The sequence below is a fragment of the Bubalus kerabau genome, chromosome 10, assembly GCF_029407905.1.
Source record: "Bubalus kerabau isolate K-KA32 ecotype Philippines breed swamp buffalo chromosome 10, PCC_UOA_SB_1v2, whole genome shotgun sequence".
NCBI classification, from domain to species: domain Eukaryota; kingdom Metazoa; phylum Chordata; class Mammalia; order Artiodactyla; family Bovidae; genus Bubalus; species Bubalus kerabau.
The window spans coordinates 14,977,533-14,995,407 of record NC_073633.1 but is presented as its reverse complement, the minus strand read 5'-3'; the positions used below and the strand labels follow the sequence as shown (position 1 = coordinate 14,995,407).

At 37.7% G+C, this 17,875-nt stretch overlaps 2 protein-coding genes across 10 annotated transcripts in view; both read right to left on the bottom strand.

Annotated features, from left to right (window-relative positions):
- The window catches only part of CMYA5 (cardiomyopathy associated 5), a 99,137-nt gene extending 95,649 nt beyond the window's left edge, over nucleotides 1-3,488 (bottom strand). The window contains exon 1 of the mRNA XM_055536663.1: nucleotides 3,219-3,488. Within this exon, the coding sequence (XP_055392638.1) occupies nucleotides 3,219-3,373 (155 nt within the window). The 5' untranslated portion in view covers nucleotides 3,374-3,488. The remainder of the gene's footprint in view (nucleotides 1-3,218) is intronic.
- A 3,702-nt stretch (nucleotides 3,489-7,190) lies between these two features.
- The window catches only part of TENT2 (terminal nucleotidyltransferase 2), a 61,895-nt gene continuing 51,210 nt past the window's right edge, over nucleotides 7,191-17,875 (bottom strand). For all 9 annotated transcript variants that reach the window (XM_055536670.1, XM_055536672.1, XM_055536669.1 and 6 more), the window contains 3 exons: nucleotides 11,301-11,392; nucleotides 9,239-9,318; nucleotides 7,191-7,440 (listed from right to left, as the gene is read on the bottom strand). In XM_055536670.1, the coding sequence (XP_055392645.1) occupies nucleotides 7,366-7,440; nucleotides 9,239-9,318; nucleotides 11,301-11,392 (247 nt within the window). In that variant the 3' untranslated portion in view covers nucleotides 7,191-7,365. The remainder of the gene's footprint in view (nucleotides 7,441-9,238; nucleotides 9,319-11,300; nucleotides 11,393-17,875) is intronic.

The following is a 17,875-nucleotide window of genomic DNA, read 5'->3' as shown; positions in this document are numbered from 1 at the left end:
CATTATCTCATCACTCAGAGACAACCACTACTAACTTTTTTTAACCTTAAGGTTAATAAGTTACCATAACCTTTATTATGCTATTTATTATGTTAACCTTTACTAACCCTTTAAGCCTTTTTCCAATACATAATGTACTTTATAGTGAGATTCTAAATTATACAAAATTTTTTTCAGATTCAATATACACACTTGCCATAACGTTAAAACTCTTCATAAGTAACATTTTAAAAATGGCTTAATAATTCCACATCATAGAGATGCCATAATCAATCATTCTGTTATTATTTAAGCTATTTCCATTCAGTTACTTTCATGTAACTCTCAATTTAAATAAATCCGTTTGCAATTCATCTTCTGCGAATAGTTCTGATCCCTTAAAGAAATGCAGACAATGTTTCCATTCAAGAAGAGAAAAACTTCCACTGTTATTCCAAAAGAAGAGATCTTTCCTTTTCCTCTAATAATCTTTTCACGTAAAAGCTAGTTGGAGTCATTCAAGTTTCCTTATTGCAAGGAAGTGTCTCTCCTCCAAAAGAAGGAAGGTGGCGGAAGTCTAACAGTGGCTGACAGTAAACAGAACCAGCATTTTCCTGCCTTATACCTCAGCAAATATGTAAAGCCTCAGTTTTCTCACATGTAGCAGGGCACTTACCTCACAGTGTGGCTGGGAGGGTTTAAAATGAGAAAACAGGGACTTCCTTGGTGGTCCAGTGGCTGGCACTCTACGGTCCCAGAGCAGAGGGCCGGTGTTCAATCCCTAGCCAGGGAACTACATCCCACATGCCATAACCAAGAGTTCACACGCCACAACTAAGACCTGGCACAGCCAAATAGGTGGATTAACTAATTAATTAAAATAAAACATTTTTAAAAATAGGTAAGATAAAATGAGAAAGCATATGCAAACACCTAGCACCTAGCCTGATCAAGAGTAAGGGAGCCCTCTCTTATAAGGCTCTAAAACTTGAATGAAGGAGCTGAGAGGAAGACTGTCTCCTTATTCTTGCCATAAATTAGAGAATATCCCAAGCTCTCAATTCTAGTCTCAGAAGAAAGAAGAACTTTAGGCCACATTTGCAAACTCATGCCCATCAAAATGGTTTGGGTTTTGATCACACTTCAAGGAAGAAGAAGTTTAGGGACTCCCAATTCCCAGGAGTTCCTCCTGCCTGGCGTCTCTCTCCTGAAAGGCGCTACAGCTGCCACTTCCTTACCCCCCACCCCCACCGTGGAGCAACCCCTACACATCTCCTTTCTCTCTGCTTCTGCCTCTCTGATCTGAGCCCTCCCCTAACCCAACTTTTCAATCTGCCAGTGAGTCTCATTAATACCACTCTGTTCTCCTAAATCCTGTTCAGAACTTTACTGATTTCTTGTTACGTCATCAAATCCAAAAATTTTTTAATGGGATGGTTTTCAAGACCTCCACCATCATCTACCTCTCCCCTCATGCTTCCCTCCACTCTACGTATTCTGTTTGGCTTGGTGTCCACCTTACATGTGTAGTCACAGCAGGCTGAAGCTTACTGCGGATAAATCAACTCTTTACCTGAAGACCCTGACCTCTGTCGAAAGGCAATGCAACCCCAAAGTGGTACTCTGAACTGCTGTCAGCTGCTCACATTTTGACTTTTTGGGGGGGGGAGGGAACGTGCATCACATGGCATGTGTGATCTTGTTCCCTGACCAGGGATTAAACCTGCACCCCCTGCAGTGGGGTCTTAACCACTGGACCACCAGGGAAGTCCCAGCTGCTCACTTTTTAGCGTCAACAAGTTTTCAGATTCTCTGCGGGCAAATTTTGGTTGGGCAAGGATAGGGGGAGCCTGGACACCACTAAGGGAAAAGGGCTATCAAGGCTAGGATTGACAGACGTGCCTTCCCAGTACAGCCCAGGAACCACACGTCCCTCCTCCTGCTCCATCTCCAGATGCCTTCTCTTCTGCTGCTCCTTCCTGCACCTCTTGCCCATTCTCCAGGGCCTACGTCATGCCTACCAATCTGGAAGGCAGTCACAGGCCTACACACCCTCCTGACCTTCCACAGCACCCGGGCTGTCCTTCCCACCGCTCTCGTGCATCTAGCACATCGTCTCACGGTCCCCATATTTGTTTCCTAACTTCTTCCAGAAAGTCTTTGAGGGCAGGGACTGGGCCTGCTCCCCACTTGGTAAACATGCGACCGACATTCCAGACTTATCTGGGGGACACTTCACCCTCAGCAGCGCCATTTGTGGGCGATTTCAGCTCCAGCGCTGCTGGTCTCCATTGGGAGCACTTTTACCTTTGGGGTACATGGGCTCTCTGCAGTGATGCACATCCGTCACCTACCAAACCATTTACTGAAATAACAGATTTAGGAAGGGACACGACTGACTGATAAACCAAAAATCAAACAAATGAAAACCCTAAAACTAAAAACAAACAATAAAACTCCATACTCAAAGAGAACAAGGAAGAATAAAACCAAATTCAAATCAAGAAGAGATGATTCCTGCTATTCTCATTTTTAGAGGCTACAAGAAAGAAGGCAGTGAGACGGAAATAGAGGGAGACTTATATCTGTATATAGTATTTCCTAATTGTATTCATGTGTGTTGAAATGTTTGCGACCAAAAAATCAAACAACAAAAACAGTATTTTAATAGCAGGGGTGACAAAAATTCAAACTTCTTTTCTCCAGAGAATATATGGGCCTTTGTCCCAAAACGAAGTCGTCTTCTAGCGACTTAGGCCAGCACTAGACATTCAGGAGAGCTCCAGTCATTCGAAGTTTCCAGAAAAGCCTTCTCCGCCTGCCCCTCCCCCCGCAACACACACACTCTTCTCCTCTAGCTCAGGCTTTAAAGACTGTTCCTAGGCTTTGGGACAAATACAAACCTTTCTGCACAACTGTGCAGTGAGGCAGGACCCAAGTAAATCCCCGGGAATAAACAAGAGCCGCACGTCACAAGGAGCTGGCTGGGGTGAGGGTTCGGTAATGAAGGAGGAGGGGTGGGGAGGGATGAACTCGGCGCTGCAGGCGAGCCTGTCACTCCAGCTGACAGCGAGCGCCTTCCAGCTCTTCACAAGGCAGCGCCCCCAGAGAAGGAGCGCTTAGCTCGAGGGAAACGAACGCGGGCGCCTAAGATAGGAAGGCAGGGTGCGGCGCCGGCCCGCGCAGCGCCTGCCCGCCCCCGGCGGCCGCCCCCCGGGCCTGAGCGAGGGCCCGCGTACCTGGCGTCCGGCTCCGACTCCGACTCCGACTCCGACTCCCCGGCCGACTCGTCCTCCTCGCCCCCCGACTGCTCCTCGGCGTCCGGCGCCCGGGTCTCCTCCTCGTCGGCGCCTAGGGCGCTCTCCGCGGCGTGGCTGCCGTCGCTGCTCGCCATCGCGCCTGCCGGGCCGGAGCTGGAGCCGGAGCCGCCCGCGCCGCGCCTGCTGTTCTCCCTCTGACGGCGCCTCCGGCCCGGCTCGGCGGCTCGGGTTCCCTCCCGGGGGCGGGTGGGCCCCGCGACTTTAAATAGAAGGCGTCAAGAGGTTTCGCCACCGAGCTGGGCCCAGGCTCGGCTTCTGTCTTCCCCGGCGTCTGCCAGTTTCCCCAGCCTTCCCCGCCCCAGTCCAGGCAGCTTCCTGGCGGGCCTTTGGGCACCTGGCCCCTGCCTCTGCTCTAGAGTGGGTTCGGTAGGCTTTAGGTTTGGGGTCGAGCTGAGCTACTCAATGGGCCCTTATCCCAACCTAACCACTATTTTCTTACAGAGCAGAGCACTTCCTACTAGTTCAGGCACTCGTAATGATCCCCCGCCAACTCTGCTGCGGTAGGTTTAACTGATGCTGGTTTGGCTCTGACGAGTTCGGATGGCTACCTAGCTTGCTCAAGGTCTCCTTGCTAGCAAAGCGACCGAATGGGAGACAAAGTCTGCCCATTTCAAAAGCCCAGTTTTGAACCCGTCTCCTTTTATATTTGCAAATCAATAAACTGTGTTCTCTTTCTCAGTGAGTGACCCTTGGATTATTCAGATAGGAAACTTTTATCTCCACAGATCTTAAACTATGAAGAGGAATCATTTCCCCCACATTGGCCAAAGTCTGTTTTGTCTGAAATTCAACCCAAAGGCCCAGATCATGCCGTGCCATGCTTAATATACTTCAATGGCTTTCCACTGCTCTGGGACTAAAGCTCAAGCTCCTTGGGAAGATAAATGCTTAACAACTCACATCATAGCTGCCTGCTCTCTTCTTTAGAAGTCAGGAGTTCTAACATACATCAAGTCACACCACCCTGTCTTTATTTACAAATTCCTCTCCCCTGAAGCTTTCTTCCAGCCTTTATTTACCTGTATACTCATGATTCAAGACTGTACTCTTCTCTGGAATCCCCAGCTTAAGCTCAATACTCCTGCTTCAAGTTCCCACATTATCCTATATTAAAATTGTGTCTCTTTCCCTGACTAGACGGTTAGTTTGTTACTCATCTTTGTCCCACTATCTCCATTTCTTACAAGCATGGAAGCTTAGCAAAGTACTTAGCATATATTAGGTGCTTAATCAATGTCCCGTGCACTGAAGAGACCAGGACCAAGACCAACTATGTACAAGTAGAGATATCTTTGCAATACATATTTTTTTATAAGGATGATTTTATGGCTAGAAGAGCTAACACTGATTTTTAATTACAGCAAATTCTATTCATAGAGTTGTTAAATATGATAAATGTAAATTAGGCAGTATTCCCCAGTAACATGAGCTTTTGTGTGTGCATTAGGTCTGTGAGGAAAAGACCTGCAGCTGGTTGAAACGCAGTTCAGAAGCATCAGCCAGGGGCCATGTGAGGGAAGACAGCAGAGTCCAGTCTTCCAGCGTTCACTAAATCAGGTTTAACATCAGAAATATGCCTTCTCTTACAGGAGCTAGGCTTTTGCATTAGTAACCCCAAATGTCTGCTCACTAGGACAGAAAGGAACCAATTACAGCTATGGGCATCTATTAAATACTAATCAAAACCACAGGTAGTCATTGTGTACTCCCTCCATTTAACTCAAAGTCTGTTATGAACACTAAGTACAGTCAACAAGATTTGTGAAGACCCTAGCTCAAACCAATCCACAATTTAGAGCTGCAGTACAAACTGCATGTTTTAAACTTTCTGGCACTACTTTCTCAACAATGCAAATAAACAGAAATGGCCAGATCAATATAAACAGAAAATAAGAGAATGTATTATTCACAACACAAATAAGTAATTCACATTGAAAACAATTTAAAAGCCTAAAAACTTCTCATATATTGACATACCACTTATCTGACATACTTAGCAGTCACAAGTGCATAATCTTAGCTTTGATTTACAACTGGGTATTGATACCCAGTTTGTATTGATTTACAATTGGGTATAAATTTATTAACATTTTGATCTATTTGTTACAGCAATACAGCTGAAAAGCAGGAGCACTGAGATGGGGCTGCCAGGGGTCACTGAAAGCTGAGAAAACAGTGGCAGTGAAGATGTCCATGATAAATTCTGGGGTTTTACTAGGAAATGTTAATACTGTAAAGGGATAATGCCCTAGACACCCGAGAGCTACACAGGATTATGGAGTACTATGGCTATTATTTATTGTTTATAATTATTACCTGGAGTCATTACTAGAATATTAAATACAACACATTCTGATAAAGAAGAGTTGCACAGTATAAAATACAATTAAGAGAAATTTCCAGAAAAAAAATTAGTATATTAAAGCTTAATTACTTCAAAAGCATTAATCACTAGTAAACTGAAAAAATTCATCTGTGTGGAAAGCTTCATTCCTAATAATGCCAGAGAAATAGGTGCTGATGTGGCTAGTTGGCTTAACCAAAAATGAACTTGATTTCAAGATTCTCTGCATAATCTAAATAATTACACACAATAACCGGATTCAGTTCAGTTCCAGATGAGAACTACACCCTCAATCTCATCTCAGAAGTGAAGACTTCCACAGAAAAAAACAAACAACGCCCCCCAAAAAAAACCGTATCATCAATTTTCATATATAAACTTTATTCCATTTGATCATACAAAATTTTAAACTTAAAGAAAAAAATGAAAATATGCACCTTTTACAAGTCAAAAAGCAAGTCTTAGCATTTGAATTGGTCTGCAAAAAATCCAAATACATTAGAGGTAACAAACTGTGCCTCAGCAGGTCTAAAAAAAAGTTGTACACAGTCCTTTTGAAAAAGTTAGAACTGTTTTTTAAGATTATTTATATTTAAATTTACAGGCACTGACCAATTTACAAATATTTACACCAAAAACAACCTTAATAAACACTGTAGCTTTTTTAGCAGCCACCACTATTTCTTCTTGTGGAAAAGAAATACTAAAAAAGAAACCTTTACAAATGCTATGCTTTTATTTATAATAATTTTATGTCTTATCTAGAACATTTTATAGTGGCTTACTACTGACAACTTCCAGTTTAGATTACAATCCTGTAATTATACACAGATAAAACTCTGAATCTATCAATAGGATATAATCTCAATTTTGATCTTTCAGTTTCTGTTGCTTCATATCACAGGAAAAATAAAAGCAGGAAAATGGGAAGTAAAGCAAAAGGGCATATTGCACTAAGCTATCATAAAGCACAGAGAACTTAATCTTTTCGAAATGTCTACACTGAACCAATTCTTCAAAACAATTCCCTAACTGCTGTGTAATAGAGTTAGTGCTCATATTACTAGTGCAAAATGTACTGTTGTTCAACACAAAATTTAAAGCAATCTTGAGTCCACCAAAGGCATGTGAGGTACTAATGAAATACTATTATGTATACAACCAGAGCCTCAGTCTTTCCTGATCAGTCAAGTGAGGGCTTAGGGCAACTGTCCACTATCTCCTGCCTCTGTAGTTCTTTGAATGAAATCAAAGATGTCATTTTGCTTCAAGTAACTGAATAACTGACTCAAACCTTCACTTCACTAGAAGAGACTTAGGCAACAAACCATCTATTGAAGGTCCTACTTTAAGGATGTAGGAATCAGACCCTTTCCAAAAAAGTCCACATGTCTCTTCAGTGTTAGCACGTGGTACAATTAATTAAAGTTATAGCAAAAACCTTTTATTTGTTCAGATAATTCCCCAAAAAATATTTTATCTGATCTCCTGAAAATTCATGCCATAATATTACTAACCACCAATGTAAACATTTTCAAAAATACATCTTTAAATCAAAGGGTTTTATTAGGAAACATCATAATAAAATATGCACTCTTTATATAAGTATGTCTTCTTAAGAATAAAACATGAAAACAAGAACAATTAAAAAGAAACCACGATGAAGGTAGACAAAACGTATTATGATGTTACTACTGTTCTTTATTAAGAAATAGAGGCCAGTTATCTTTTCAGGATAGCAGCTCTTAAAGGTAGTATACTGTTCAAATCTTTTCTGTTTTTCAATCTGTGCCATGACTGGAAGAGAAAGAAAAAATCATTCTTAAAACCTAAAATATATGTGAAACAAAGGACTGAAAGGGGAGTTATTAGAATGTTAACAGTGATTTTCCTAGGCAGTAAAATTTGGGGTGACTTTTTTTGTGTATGCTTTTAATCTCCCAAGTTTTTAGCAAGAGTAAAAGTATTGCCTCTGTCATCTGAAACAAAATGTTATTTAAAATTTTTACATCTATATAGTTCGAATTCATTCATAAAGAAGTGCACACACGGGTGGTACAAAAACAAGCAACTGACAATATTAACATTTATTCTCAGATTTAGATGTCATTTAAAATATGAAAGTAATACAAAAACTTTGGGTTTGAGAGAGTAGGGAAAGACTACTTCAATTATTTGATTGACTTATTTTGTATCTAGAAAGCTCTGTCAATTAAAAATTTTATTTATAAAGGAGAGAGTAAATAAAGCATTTTATACAATGAATCTAGACGAGTGAATAGAATTTTTAAGAAGAAAAAAAAAGAAGGAAAATGAAATTCTTGTTTATAAGCTAAAAATTAGGCCCACTACCCAAAAATGTGGCTGCAATCTTTGAGTCTGTTCTCACTTCAATTGTTCAACTGACTAAAAATCTTGGTTTTATACCTAAACAATCACAAGTAGAGACATATGGCGCTAGTGGTAAAGAACCCACCCACCAAAACAAGAGACTTAAGAGATGGGGGCTCAACCCTGGGTCAGGAAGATCCCCTGGAGGAGGGCATGGCAATCGACTATAGTATTCTTGCCCAGAGAATCCCATGGACAGAGCAGCCTGGCAGACTATGGTCTACAGGGTTGCAGAGTCAGACACAACTGAAGCGACTTAGCAAGCATGCAGGCCCACTCATTAATAAGAATGACAATGTAGAAATGTTATTTTTGAGTTCTCAATTTAATCTGATAGACAAAATATTCCCTCTTGGATACTTTCTTTGCCCTGCAGAATTCCATTTCATTAAAAATTTTCTATTCTGGTTGACAAACTGAGAGGGCCTAATTTGAAGGACAGCTTGTAATACGATACACTTGCATTTTTAATTATCATCAAAATAAAATCTACTTGGTTGTCTTGATAACAAAAAAACGAAACCTCTAAAATTCCTTGATCTCTTTCTTCTGTGAAGCACTCTCTCTTATACGTCTCAAAGTACATATTTCTATCAGTGTGTTTCTACTGTGTACTGTTGAATTACTTGAAGCTAGGAGTCAATCCATCTTAGCAAAATCACTGATGAATACATTCATACTGTGGACTAGGGAGCTAAGGAATAAACTACAGTCTACATATATATGACTAAAGTATATATACATAAAATATGTGTGCACACACACACACACACATCTTGTTTAACTATATTTAACTAGAATATAAATAAAGATAAAATGGAGCCCTCGTTCCTTGTTACAATTGGGTATACAGAAGAAAAACATGGAACAGACATGGCTGTCTTCTAAAGCTACAGGTTCCCTGACATTTTACGGAGAGAAGGGAGTCCTTTAAATTTTATTCACTCATTTTCAGAGGTTAGTAAGCTCACTGTGAAAATGCTTATATCCACAAAGTGAAAGCCATGTGAGTAAAAGCAGAGTCAGATCTCTGTAGAGGCAAAGTATTTTTAAATTCAAGTAATAAAGTCCCCACTGTGCCCTACTGATTGCTCCACAGCACAGGAACCAGAGCTATTCTTTCCTATTACATACTTGTTTTTTTTAATTTTCAAAGCACAGTAGTGCACTAATGTTTCTAGAGTTAATCTGATGCATTATTTACCTTTAAAAACTGATCCTTGATCATATCAAATTTCTGCTTTTCATGCACAGCTCTTGCTGTATTTGTTCCATCAAAAGGTTCTACAATGTTAAAATGCACATATAAACAAGATATTATTAAAATGAGAACTTCAGTTTTTTATTTAATTACATGAAACTGCCAATATTTTGACAGTTTCTGACCTACATAATAGCAACTGCATCTTCTTAGATTTATGCTTACAGAAAACAGTTTTATAATAGCTATGAACTATCAAAGTAGATACAATTAAAGTGAGATGTCTAAAATGAAGTAACCAGCACAGGTATTAAGTCTAAATAACAAAAATATTAAGTCTAAATCACAAAAGTTGCTAAGATTTCTGAAGAATTAGCGAGTCAGGAACCTACTGTGAAAAGAATAAATATAAGTTAAAGAATAAAGAGTTATCAAAAAGAATAAAAGCCACTATACCAAGAGATACAGTCAGTGTCAAATATCACAGGAAGGTAATTTTAAATTTAACTTAGAAGACCACTGATTTGTCTAGTAGGAAAAAGGTCAATGCCTTTGAAAGTAGAGGTTTAATACCAGGGAGGACGGCAGACAGTACAGAGAATTATGGGGTGACTAAATGGCTTTAAAAAATGCAGTGAGAACGGTGACTTGGCCGTGAAAGAGAGAAAAACAGGACAGCAAGTGGTCAAGACAAGAGAACAGAAGAAGAAATTTTGTGTGTGTTTCCAACATTACTTTCCATGTCTTCATCCTTACTCTACTCACCCTTCACCCACAAAATAAGAGAGTAGTTCATATACAAACTGATTCTATTTAAGAGAACAAGGAAACTGAAGATAAAAGTGAGAAAGGGAGGATAACTAAAGGCATTAGGAATGAAATGGGGGCTGAAATAATGCCAGTAGCAGGTTAAAACTAGAGTTTACGAATTTTAGCACTAAAAAAGAGGAAAAAAAAGTACAGAAAGATCCAGCAGGATCTATTTTCAATCAGTAGGATCAAGTCAAGAGTATTTTTCAAAGATAAGAAGATCTATGTATGCTATAAAGTTGAAAGGAGGGACTAAACAGAAAGAGAATGAAGTTATTAGAATGAGGGGGAAGACCTCAAAAAAGTGTGAATCTGATGGAGAGGTTAACTTTAGGTATGTCATATAATCTAATCAGGTCCACAATTTTTAAAATTCCTTTTTTTAATTGCTCGGAAAGGCTATTTCAAACAAGAGTTTATTATCACTGTACTTCTTAGAACAGATAATGCCATATGCCCAACTATCAAATCACATAGTGTACAGCAGCACTTCAAAACTGTATTTAATATTCACAAGAACCAAGTAACTAAAATATAAACACAGTGTGCAATTTAGCAAATCAAACACTAAAGCAGGAGATTCAATTTCACATTTATAAACTCTTAAAATGTTGCATTATAATTCAAGATTAAAATATTTTAAATTTGAGTGTTTTCCTACAAATGCCATATTTCAACCCTTTAATTCCTTTTTATCTCAAGATTTACAAATGTCATCAATCTGGAATCTGTGAGAACAATATTGCCTCTTGAAGTTAGTTTCCACCAACCTAAAGAAGTATTCAACTACATGTAAATTAATTTTAGAGAATAGAATATCTCACAGCATTTAATTTTAAAAGAAAAATCAATTTACAGTCATAAAATCAAGCTCAAGCTTGTATCAATTATCAATATTTAAGCATAAAAAAACTAATTTCATTTCAAAGAACCATCACATGAAGAAAGTATTTTCTTCCACCTATAACTCATGAAAATAAATTTCAGCAAACTACAAGCATGAGGGATGCATGCAGACTGCTCAAATCTTATCGACTAGAAACATTTAACACCTAAATTTGTTTATTATTTCTTACAATGAAAGAAGCTTAAACCGTGTTTTAAAAATTAAAATCTTATGATTAAAAAACTTATAAACCACTTTAGGACATAAATGTATTACTTTTACATGAAATATATGCTGAAATTATTCAAGTGCTTCTGTCAGTACTATATAAGTTGGATGGTAAATAGAAACTAGTTGTGGGAAAACTACCTTCTACACAGATGTATTTATTTCTCCATTCAATACCATCAGGCCTGGGAATGGCTTTGGCTTCACGAACTGAAATCATCTGACTATTCCAGCTGTAAAAAGAAAAACATTCATGTTGTTGTACAGCAGAAACTAACACAACATGATAAAGCAATTGTACTCCAACTTTAAAGAAAAGAAAAACATTAATCATGTTAACTATTTTCTTAACTTCCCTTTTACTATTTTTATTATATCAATAGTTAGGCATACTCTGATTTTCTCATAGAACTGAAATCTGCTTCAGCTCTCTGCACCTCAAGTCTCATTCCCCCTTCTCTACTTCTTTTGTTTCCATAAAACTTAGATTTCTAATCATTTGCTTATGTATGTTATTTATTGTGTCTCCTCTAACTAGATGAGAGCTCCAAGATGCTGAGCTATTTATTTTTGTTTTGTTCTTTTATTGTTCATTTAGTTGCTTAGTATCAACTAGGTATTCAATAAATATTTTTTTAATAAATGTAATAAGAAAAATAATCTGTAAGTAAGCAAACAACTGTTTCTTGTTAAACCCCAGTAAGAATTTTTTATTTTTTAAGAGAGGTGATCTTCTTGTGTTGTTTTTTAGTATCATTAAGTAATTTTTGTTCAGGTGTACCTCTACCGATACAATTTATGGTAGAGATTTTAGAAAAAGAATACTCTATGAAAACATACTGTTATTGCTGTGTATCAGATGTAGCTGTTTATAGTGAAGTTTTAGTCAAGCAAAGCAATTTTATCAGCATGCTTGAAGGTTGACTGTCCAGTCTTTATTAAGGCCTAACCTTACGCTGTTGTTTTTTTAATTTATAATAATTTTGTATACCTTTAAACATTTTAAAAACATATAACTACTCAGCTTGTATTCAAGAAAAAAATGAGTCTGGGGGAAGCTGGTATCTTTTTTTTTTCAGTTGTGTTCAGCTTTTCCATCATTCCAGGAGGAGGAAGACGATAGTTTGGGACGTTCCAAATGCAACACTCATCCTACTATTCCTCCATTTATTAGAGAATCCATAAGGATATAACCGTGGATCCAACATGGCATTTGTTTCTGGAAAACTGACCAATTTCTATGTTAAACATGCAAGAAAACACTGCATCTTGTGAAGTTTCATAATTGAAAATGATCCTCAAAGTATGACTATTTTTTCTTATTCAGAGTACAGTTTAGGAATAGCTTGCAAAGACAGTTTTAAGTTCTTTAAAAATATATGTCAGAATTTACGCTTTTTAAAAGTAAGTGGGCTGTCAAAAAGAAATACTTAGTACTGGTTACAGTAAGATGTTTTAGGTCCTTAAATGTACAGCAGCTCCATCAGTATGGACTTCACACAGAAAAGAAGTACTGTTCTACTGGCCCAAGTGTGTTTCCAAAATCTTCAAGACAACACCGTCAAGGGGAGAGTTCTATAATCACATTGCCAAACCAAACAAGAGGACAGCAGAATTACACCTTGTGCTACTTAACTTTATTACATGTAAGACAACTTTCACTACTAAAAAATGAACTTTTTCCTGAGACTCCTTGTTTCAAATGTCAACTTACAGGACAGGTGAATCTGCAGTAGAATTAATATTGGAAACATTATGTTAAAAAAAAAAAGAGGTGGACTGATTTTTCCCTCTCAGACAAGTTTAAAACGTTGAAACACCACATCCTGCTGTTAAACTAAAACTTTTACTTCCTTAAGTCAAAGGACTCTCCTTACTTCTATTAAACTCAACCCTGAATTTCTAAACTGGATCACAGAAACATATGTGACACATTCATATTCACTTTTTCATCCCTAACCAGATATTATTTAATCTTCAACCTATAATCAGCCCAAATTATTATTTAAATGACTGTATCATCTGAAGTACTTCACAGAGGGGAAAAAAGAATATTTGAATCACTACTATTTAAACTGATTCAAACGACTACATTTTTAAAGAACTTTTAAATATGTCTAAATTATTAAATATTTCAAATCATAAAACATGATACATAACTTTTATACAATTTTTAATCTTATAGGTGAATTTCAATGTAGAATTCAAATGGTAATTTAGAAATATTTTCCCTACACATTTCCTTCTTTAAAACAAGCTCTAAAGTAAGCCTTTTGTCATACCATATTTCTCTACTGTAACTTCCTTGCCATATGAAAATTTGTTATTGTCAATAATTAAAGTATAAAATAAGACAATCTATAAAAGAGTGATGTTTCAGAAAAAACAACAGATATGGGACTTAATTTAATCTAAAACAGATTAGATAACAATAATCTTTTGAATACAAAACAGATTTCTGACTCTTTATTGGTAAGATATTGGCTTTTTTCATCAGTAATGGTAATGGACTGGTACTCATTTTTTTGTGACAAAGTTTATTTTGAGACAACTGATTAAATTCAAAATGTAGTCTTCAACAACATTACAAAGAAAAATTCTTATAGCAAAGATAAAATGATGGGTCTGATACCACACGGCTACATATATGCTAAAACTAGTTAAATTAAGTGAAAAAATGTTATTTTTTTGGTCTTAGTAATTACTAAGGGCTGAGAAGCAAACACTTTGTTAGGGATTTCAAATCCTGTACACAGAAAAACTTAAATCCTAGAGTTCTGTTTTGACTGGCTTCTCTTCTGCCTGACCCTTTAAATGCCAGTATCAAGACTTTGTCTTTTTCAATCTTCTTCAAATGCTAGACCACCCATCCCAGGCCAGGCTTCCGTACTCTGATGTTTCTTTTCCTAAGTCTTTTTCTCCAGCTATTAAGCCCCAGACCAACATTTACAACAAGATATCCTGCAGACAACACTGGGCCCACATTTTCAAGACTGAATATACCCTGTCCACGGTCAACTATTAAAATCCCTTCCTTGTACATCCCTCAACTCTCCTACCTGCTCTTGCAGCACTGAACAACTATAATTAAATCTTTATTCCAATCCTTTCCCAAGGAGTGAAACAGGACTGGAAAAAAAAAAATGCAACCATGTTGACCTTTGAATTTATGATCAGTTTAAATTCATAATGACTTAGCTCAAAAGAATCCTAAATGCTGCCCAGCAGTCATCCTGTATTTCCACGGTTCACTCACTCCTTCACTCTTCTACATAACAATTCTGCCTTGTCCCCACCTCTCAAACCTCCTCCCTCACACTCATTCCCCACTGACGTCCAGGCTTCATTTCACTAAAAAAGTAAAGCAGTCAAAAGACAGTATCTACTAGTTCCCACATCAATCCACACTTGTCTGTACATAATTTTCCATTATTATAATGAATCGTCAGTGCTTCTACTCCATTTGTGGTACAGATTCCAATTCTTCTCTATTCAAACAAGAAGACTGTTCAACACTTTGCTTCAACTTGGACTTCTCTGGTGGCAAAGTGGATAAGAATCCACCTGTCATCACAGGGGACACGGGTCTGAGCTGTGGTCCAGGAAGATCCCACATGCTGTGGAGCAACTAAGCCCTAGTACCACAACTACTGAGTCCATGTGCTGCAACTTGTGAAGCCTGCACCTAAAGTCTGAGCACCACAATGAAGAGCAGCCCCCAGTCACAAGAGAAAGCCCACACAAAGCAACCAAGACCCAGTGCAGTCATAAATAAATAAAACTGTTTTTAAAAATTTACAACTTTTCTGGTATCACCAATTTTACCATCAACATGGGTTATTTCTCCTTTCTAAAAACAAATACTCAACTCCACTTAATCCTTCAATTTCTACCCTATTGTTTCTGCCCCCTTTCAGTTCAGTTCAGTTCAGTCGCTCAGTCGTGTCCGACTCTTTGCGGCCTCATGAATCGCAGCACGCCAGGCCTCCCTGTCCATCACCAACTGCCCCCTTTACAAGTTTGTAAATCCCCCGAGAGAATTCGCTACACCACCTGTATCTAAATCCTCCCCTCCCTTTCTCTCTTTCGCTCACACCAATAAGGCTTTTTGTCCATACTGTTACGCTAAGACTGCTCCTGCCAAGGGTCCAGTAGCATCCACATTGACCAATGCTTCAATGGTCAGCTTTTAGTTCTCATTTCGTACTTGATCAATCAAAACTGCAACACAAATAATCACTCCTTCCTCCTCAAAATGTTTTCCCCACTTTGATTCCAAAACACAACATTCTATTGGCTTCCCTCCTTTCTCAATGAGTCTTCCTTTTTAGACTACTACATTACATACTAGTTCCTTCTCATACCTACATCTCATTTTTAGTTCATCTTTATATTATGATACTTTTCAAATGGAAAAATGAAAAGCATATGGGGGAAAGTATGGGGGAAGGGATAGTTAGGTTTGGGATGGCCATGTACACACTGCTATATATAAAATGGATAACCAACAAGGGCCTACTGTATAGCAGATGGAACTCAGCTCAATGTTACGTGGCAGCCTGGACGGGTGGGGAGTTTGGGGAAGAGTGGATACATGTACATGTATGGTTGAGACACTTCATTATCCACCTGAATCTATTACAGAACTGTTTGTTAATCAGCTATACCCCAATATGAAATAAAATGTTTTTAAAAAATTAAAAAACAGCAAAATTCTGTAAAGCAATTATCCTTCAATAAAAAATAATTTAAAAAAATGAAAAAACATAAAATTCAAAAGCAATTCAACAGTTGTTAATACTCTGCCACATTTGCTTGTGTGTGTACCTATATGTGTTTATTTTGAACTAAACCATTTATTAAGCTCTAGCAGAGAGAAACTTCATTTCTTAATCCTTTGGCATATACCTAAGAATAAGGCCATTCTCCTTCATAACATCAGCAGCATTAAGACATTAATGTAACTCAAATGCCTTTTATAATTTCACCACCCCAATCAGACTGCAATCAAGCTTCATCCATTGTATTTGATTGTTCCATCTCTTTAATCTGGAAACGTTCCCTCCACTTTTTTAAAACTTTGACTTTTTGAGAAATTAGGCCAGTTGTTTCACAGAATATCTAAATTGTCTCTCTCTCTTCATTGCATCACTTAAAACATTCATGTATCTTCTTAACCTTGTATACCTAAGACATCGGAGTATCTAAGGGTTTATTAGTCTTTGGACCTTTCCTCTCTTCTATCTATAGTCCCTTGGTTTTATCAAAAAGCTTTCTAGCTTTTAAATCCCATCTACCAGATGAAAACCCCCTAAAACTGTGACCTCTCTCCTGCACTCTAGACTTACATATCCAACTCTCTAGTTAAAATCTCTACTTGAATATTTTGTGGGTATCTCAATCTTAAAACATTAAAAATCAGTAGTGTTTCTTCCTTGCTTTTCGCATCGCACCTAGGAGCATCTCTATACTTTCAGTTGCTTAGGTCTCAAACTTTTAAGTCATTCTTGGCTCTTCTCTTTCTCTATGTCACATTAATCTGGTGCAAATTAAAACATAAGCAAAATCTGACCACTTCTCATCCACTTCCGCTGCAACCACTTTTATCTAAGTCACATGGTTTCTCTTCGATTACCACAATACCTTCCTAAATAGTCTCCCTGCTTCTGCCTCTGGCTCCCCCTTCAGTTTACTTTCATCCAGCAAAATGTTACAAACTAAATCAGATCACGTAATTTTTCTACTGAAACCCCTTCAGTGATTTCCCACTTACAAGAGAAAAACTCAAAGCTATCAAAATTCATTATAAGACCCTACATGACATGGACTTCCTTAATTCTCTGACACCCTTAACTTCTACACTCTGTTCCAGTCACACTGGTCTCTTTGCTGTTCCTTGAACATGAGCAAACCTCCACTTCAGGGTCTTTGCAGTTGCTCTTCCTTCTGTTCTTCTCCCATGTAGACATGTAACTCACAACTTCCACTCCACTGGATCTTTTTTTCAAAGGTCACCTTTTTGGTGAGAATATTCTCTCTCTATGCTAGGTATTAAATGGCAATACAGGTATTAAAACAGCAACAACTACACACATCAGAATCTTTTTTGCTTTTTAAAAAAAATTTTTCTCCACTTACCACCATCTAACATAGTATACATTTTATTTATTGTCTGTCTCTCCATGACTCTGTACATAAACTCCATGAAGACAGTTTTAACTGCCATATCCCCAGTGAATAGAAAATAGCCTGGTATACAGTAGGCACTCAGTGATTTACTGACTAAATAAAATAAGGAATAAGTAAAAATAAGAAGGAGATAAAAAAATTGGATCTTTTGTATTTTTTTTAAAAGTATGTATTTAAGTATATAATTATGTACTTTTAATTCAACAGACAGACTAGCAGTAATGACGTGTGATTAGACATCAAGAAAATAAAGGCGATTATAAAATAGATACCTCTTAAGGTTCCTAGAATCTCCAGTATCTATGAGTCTATAAGATATTTAAAACTTAAATTTTTCTTTTTCCTAAAATATAAATGATTAAACTGACTGTACATCTCCCAGATTCCCTGAGCCATCTGACCCCCTTTCTCCTATCCTGTCAGTTCCCTGCTGAGGGGTACATTTCTAGAAACTTGGCTTCATTTTTGTAATTTTCAGCAGCAAGGTTTAAGGAGAAAACTGGGAGTGAAGAAGGTAAGAAAATCTT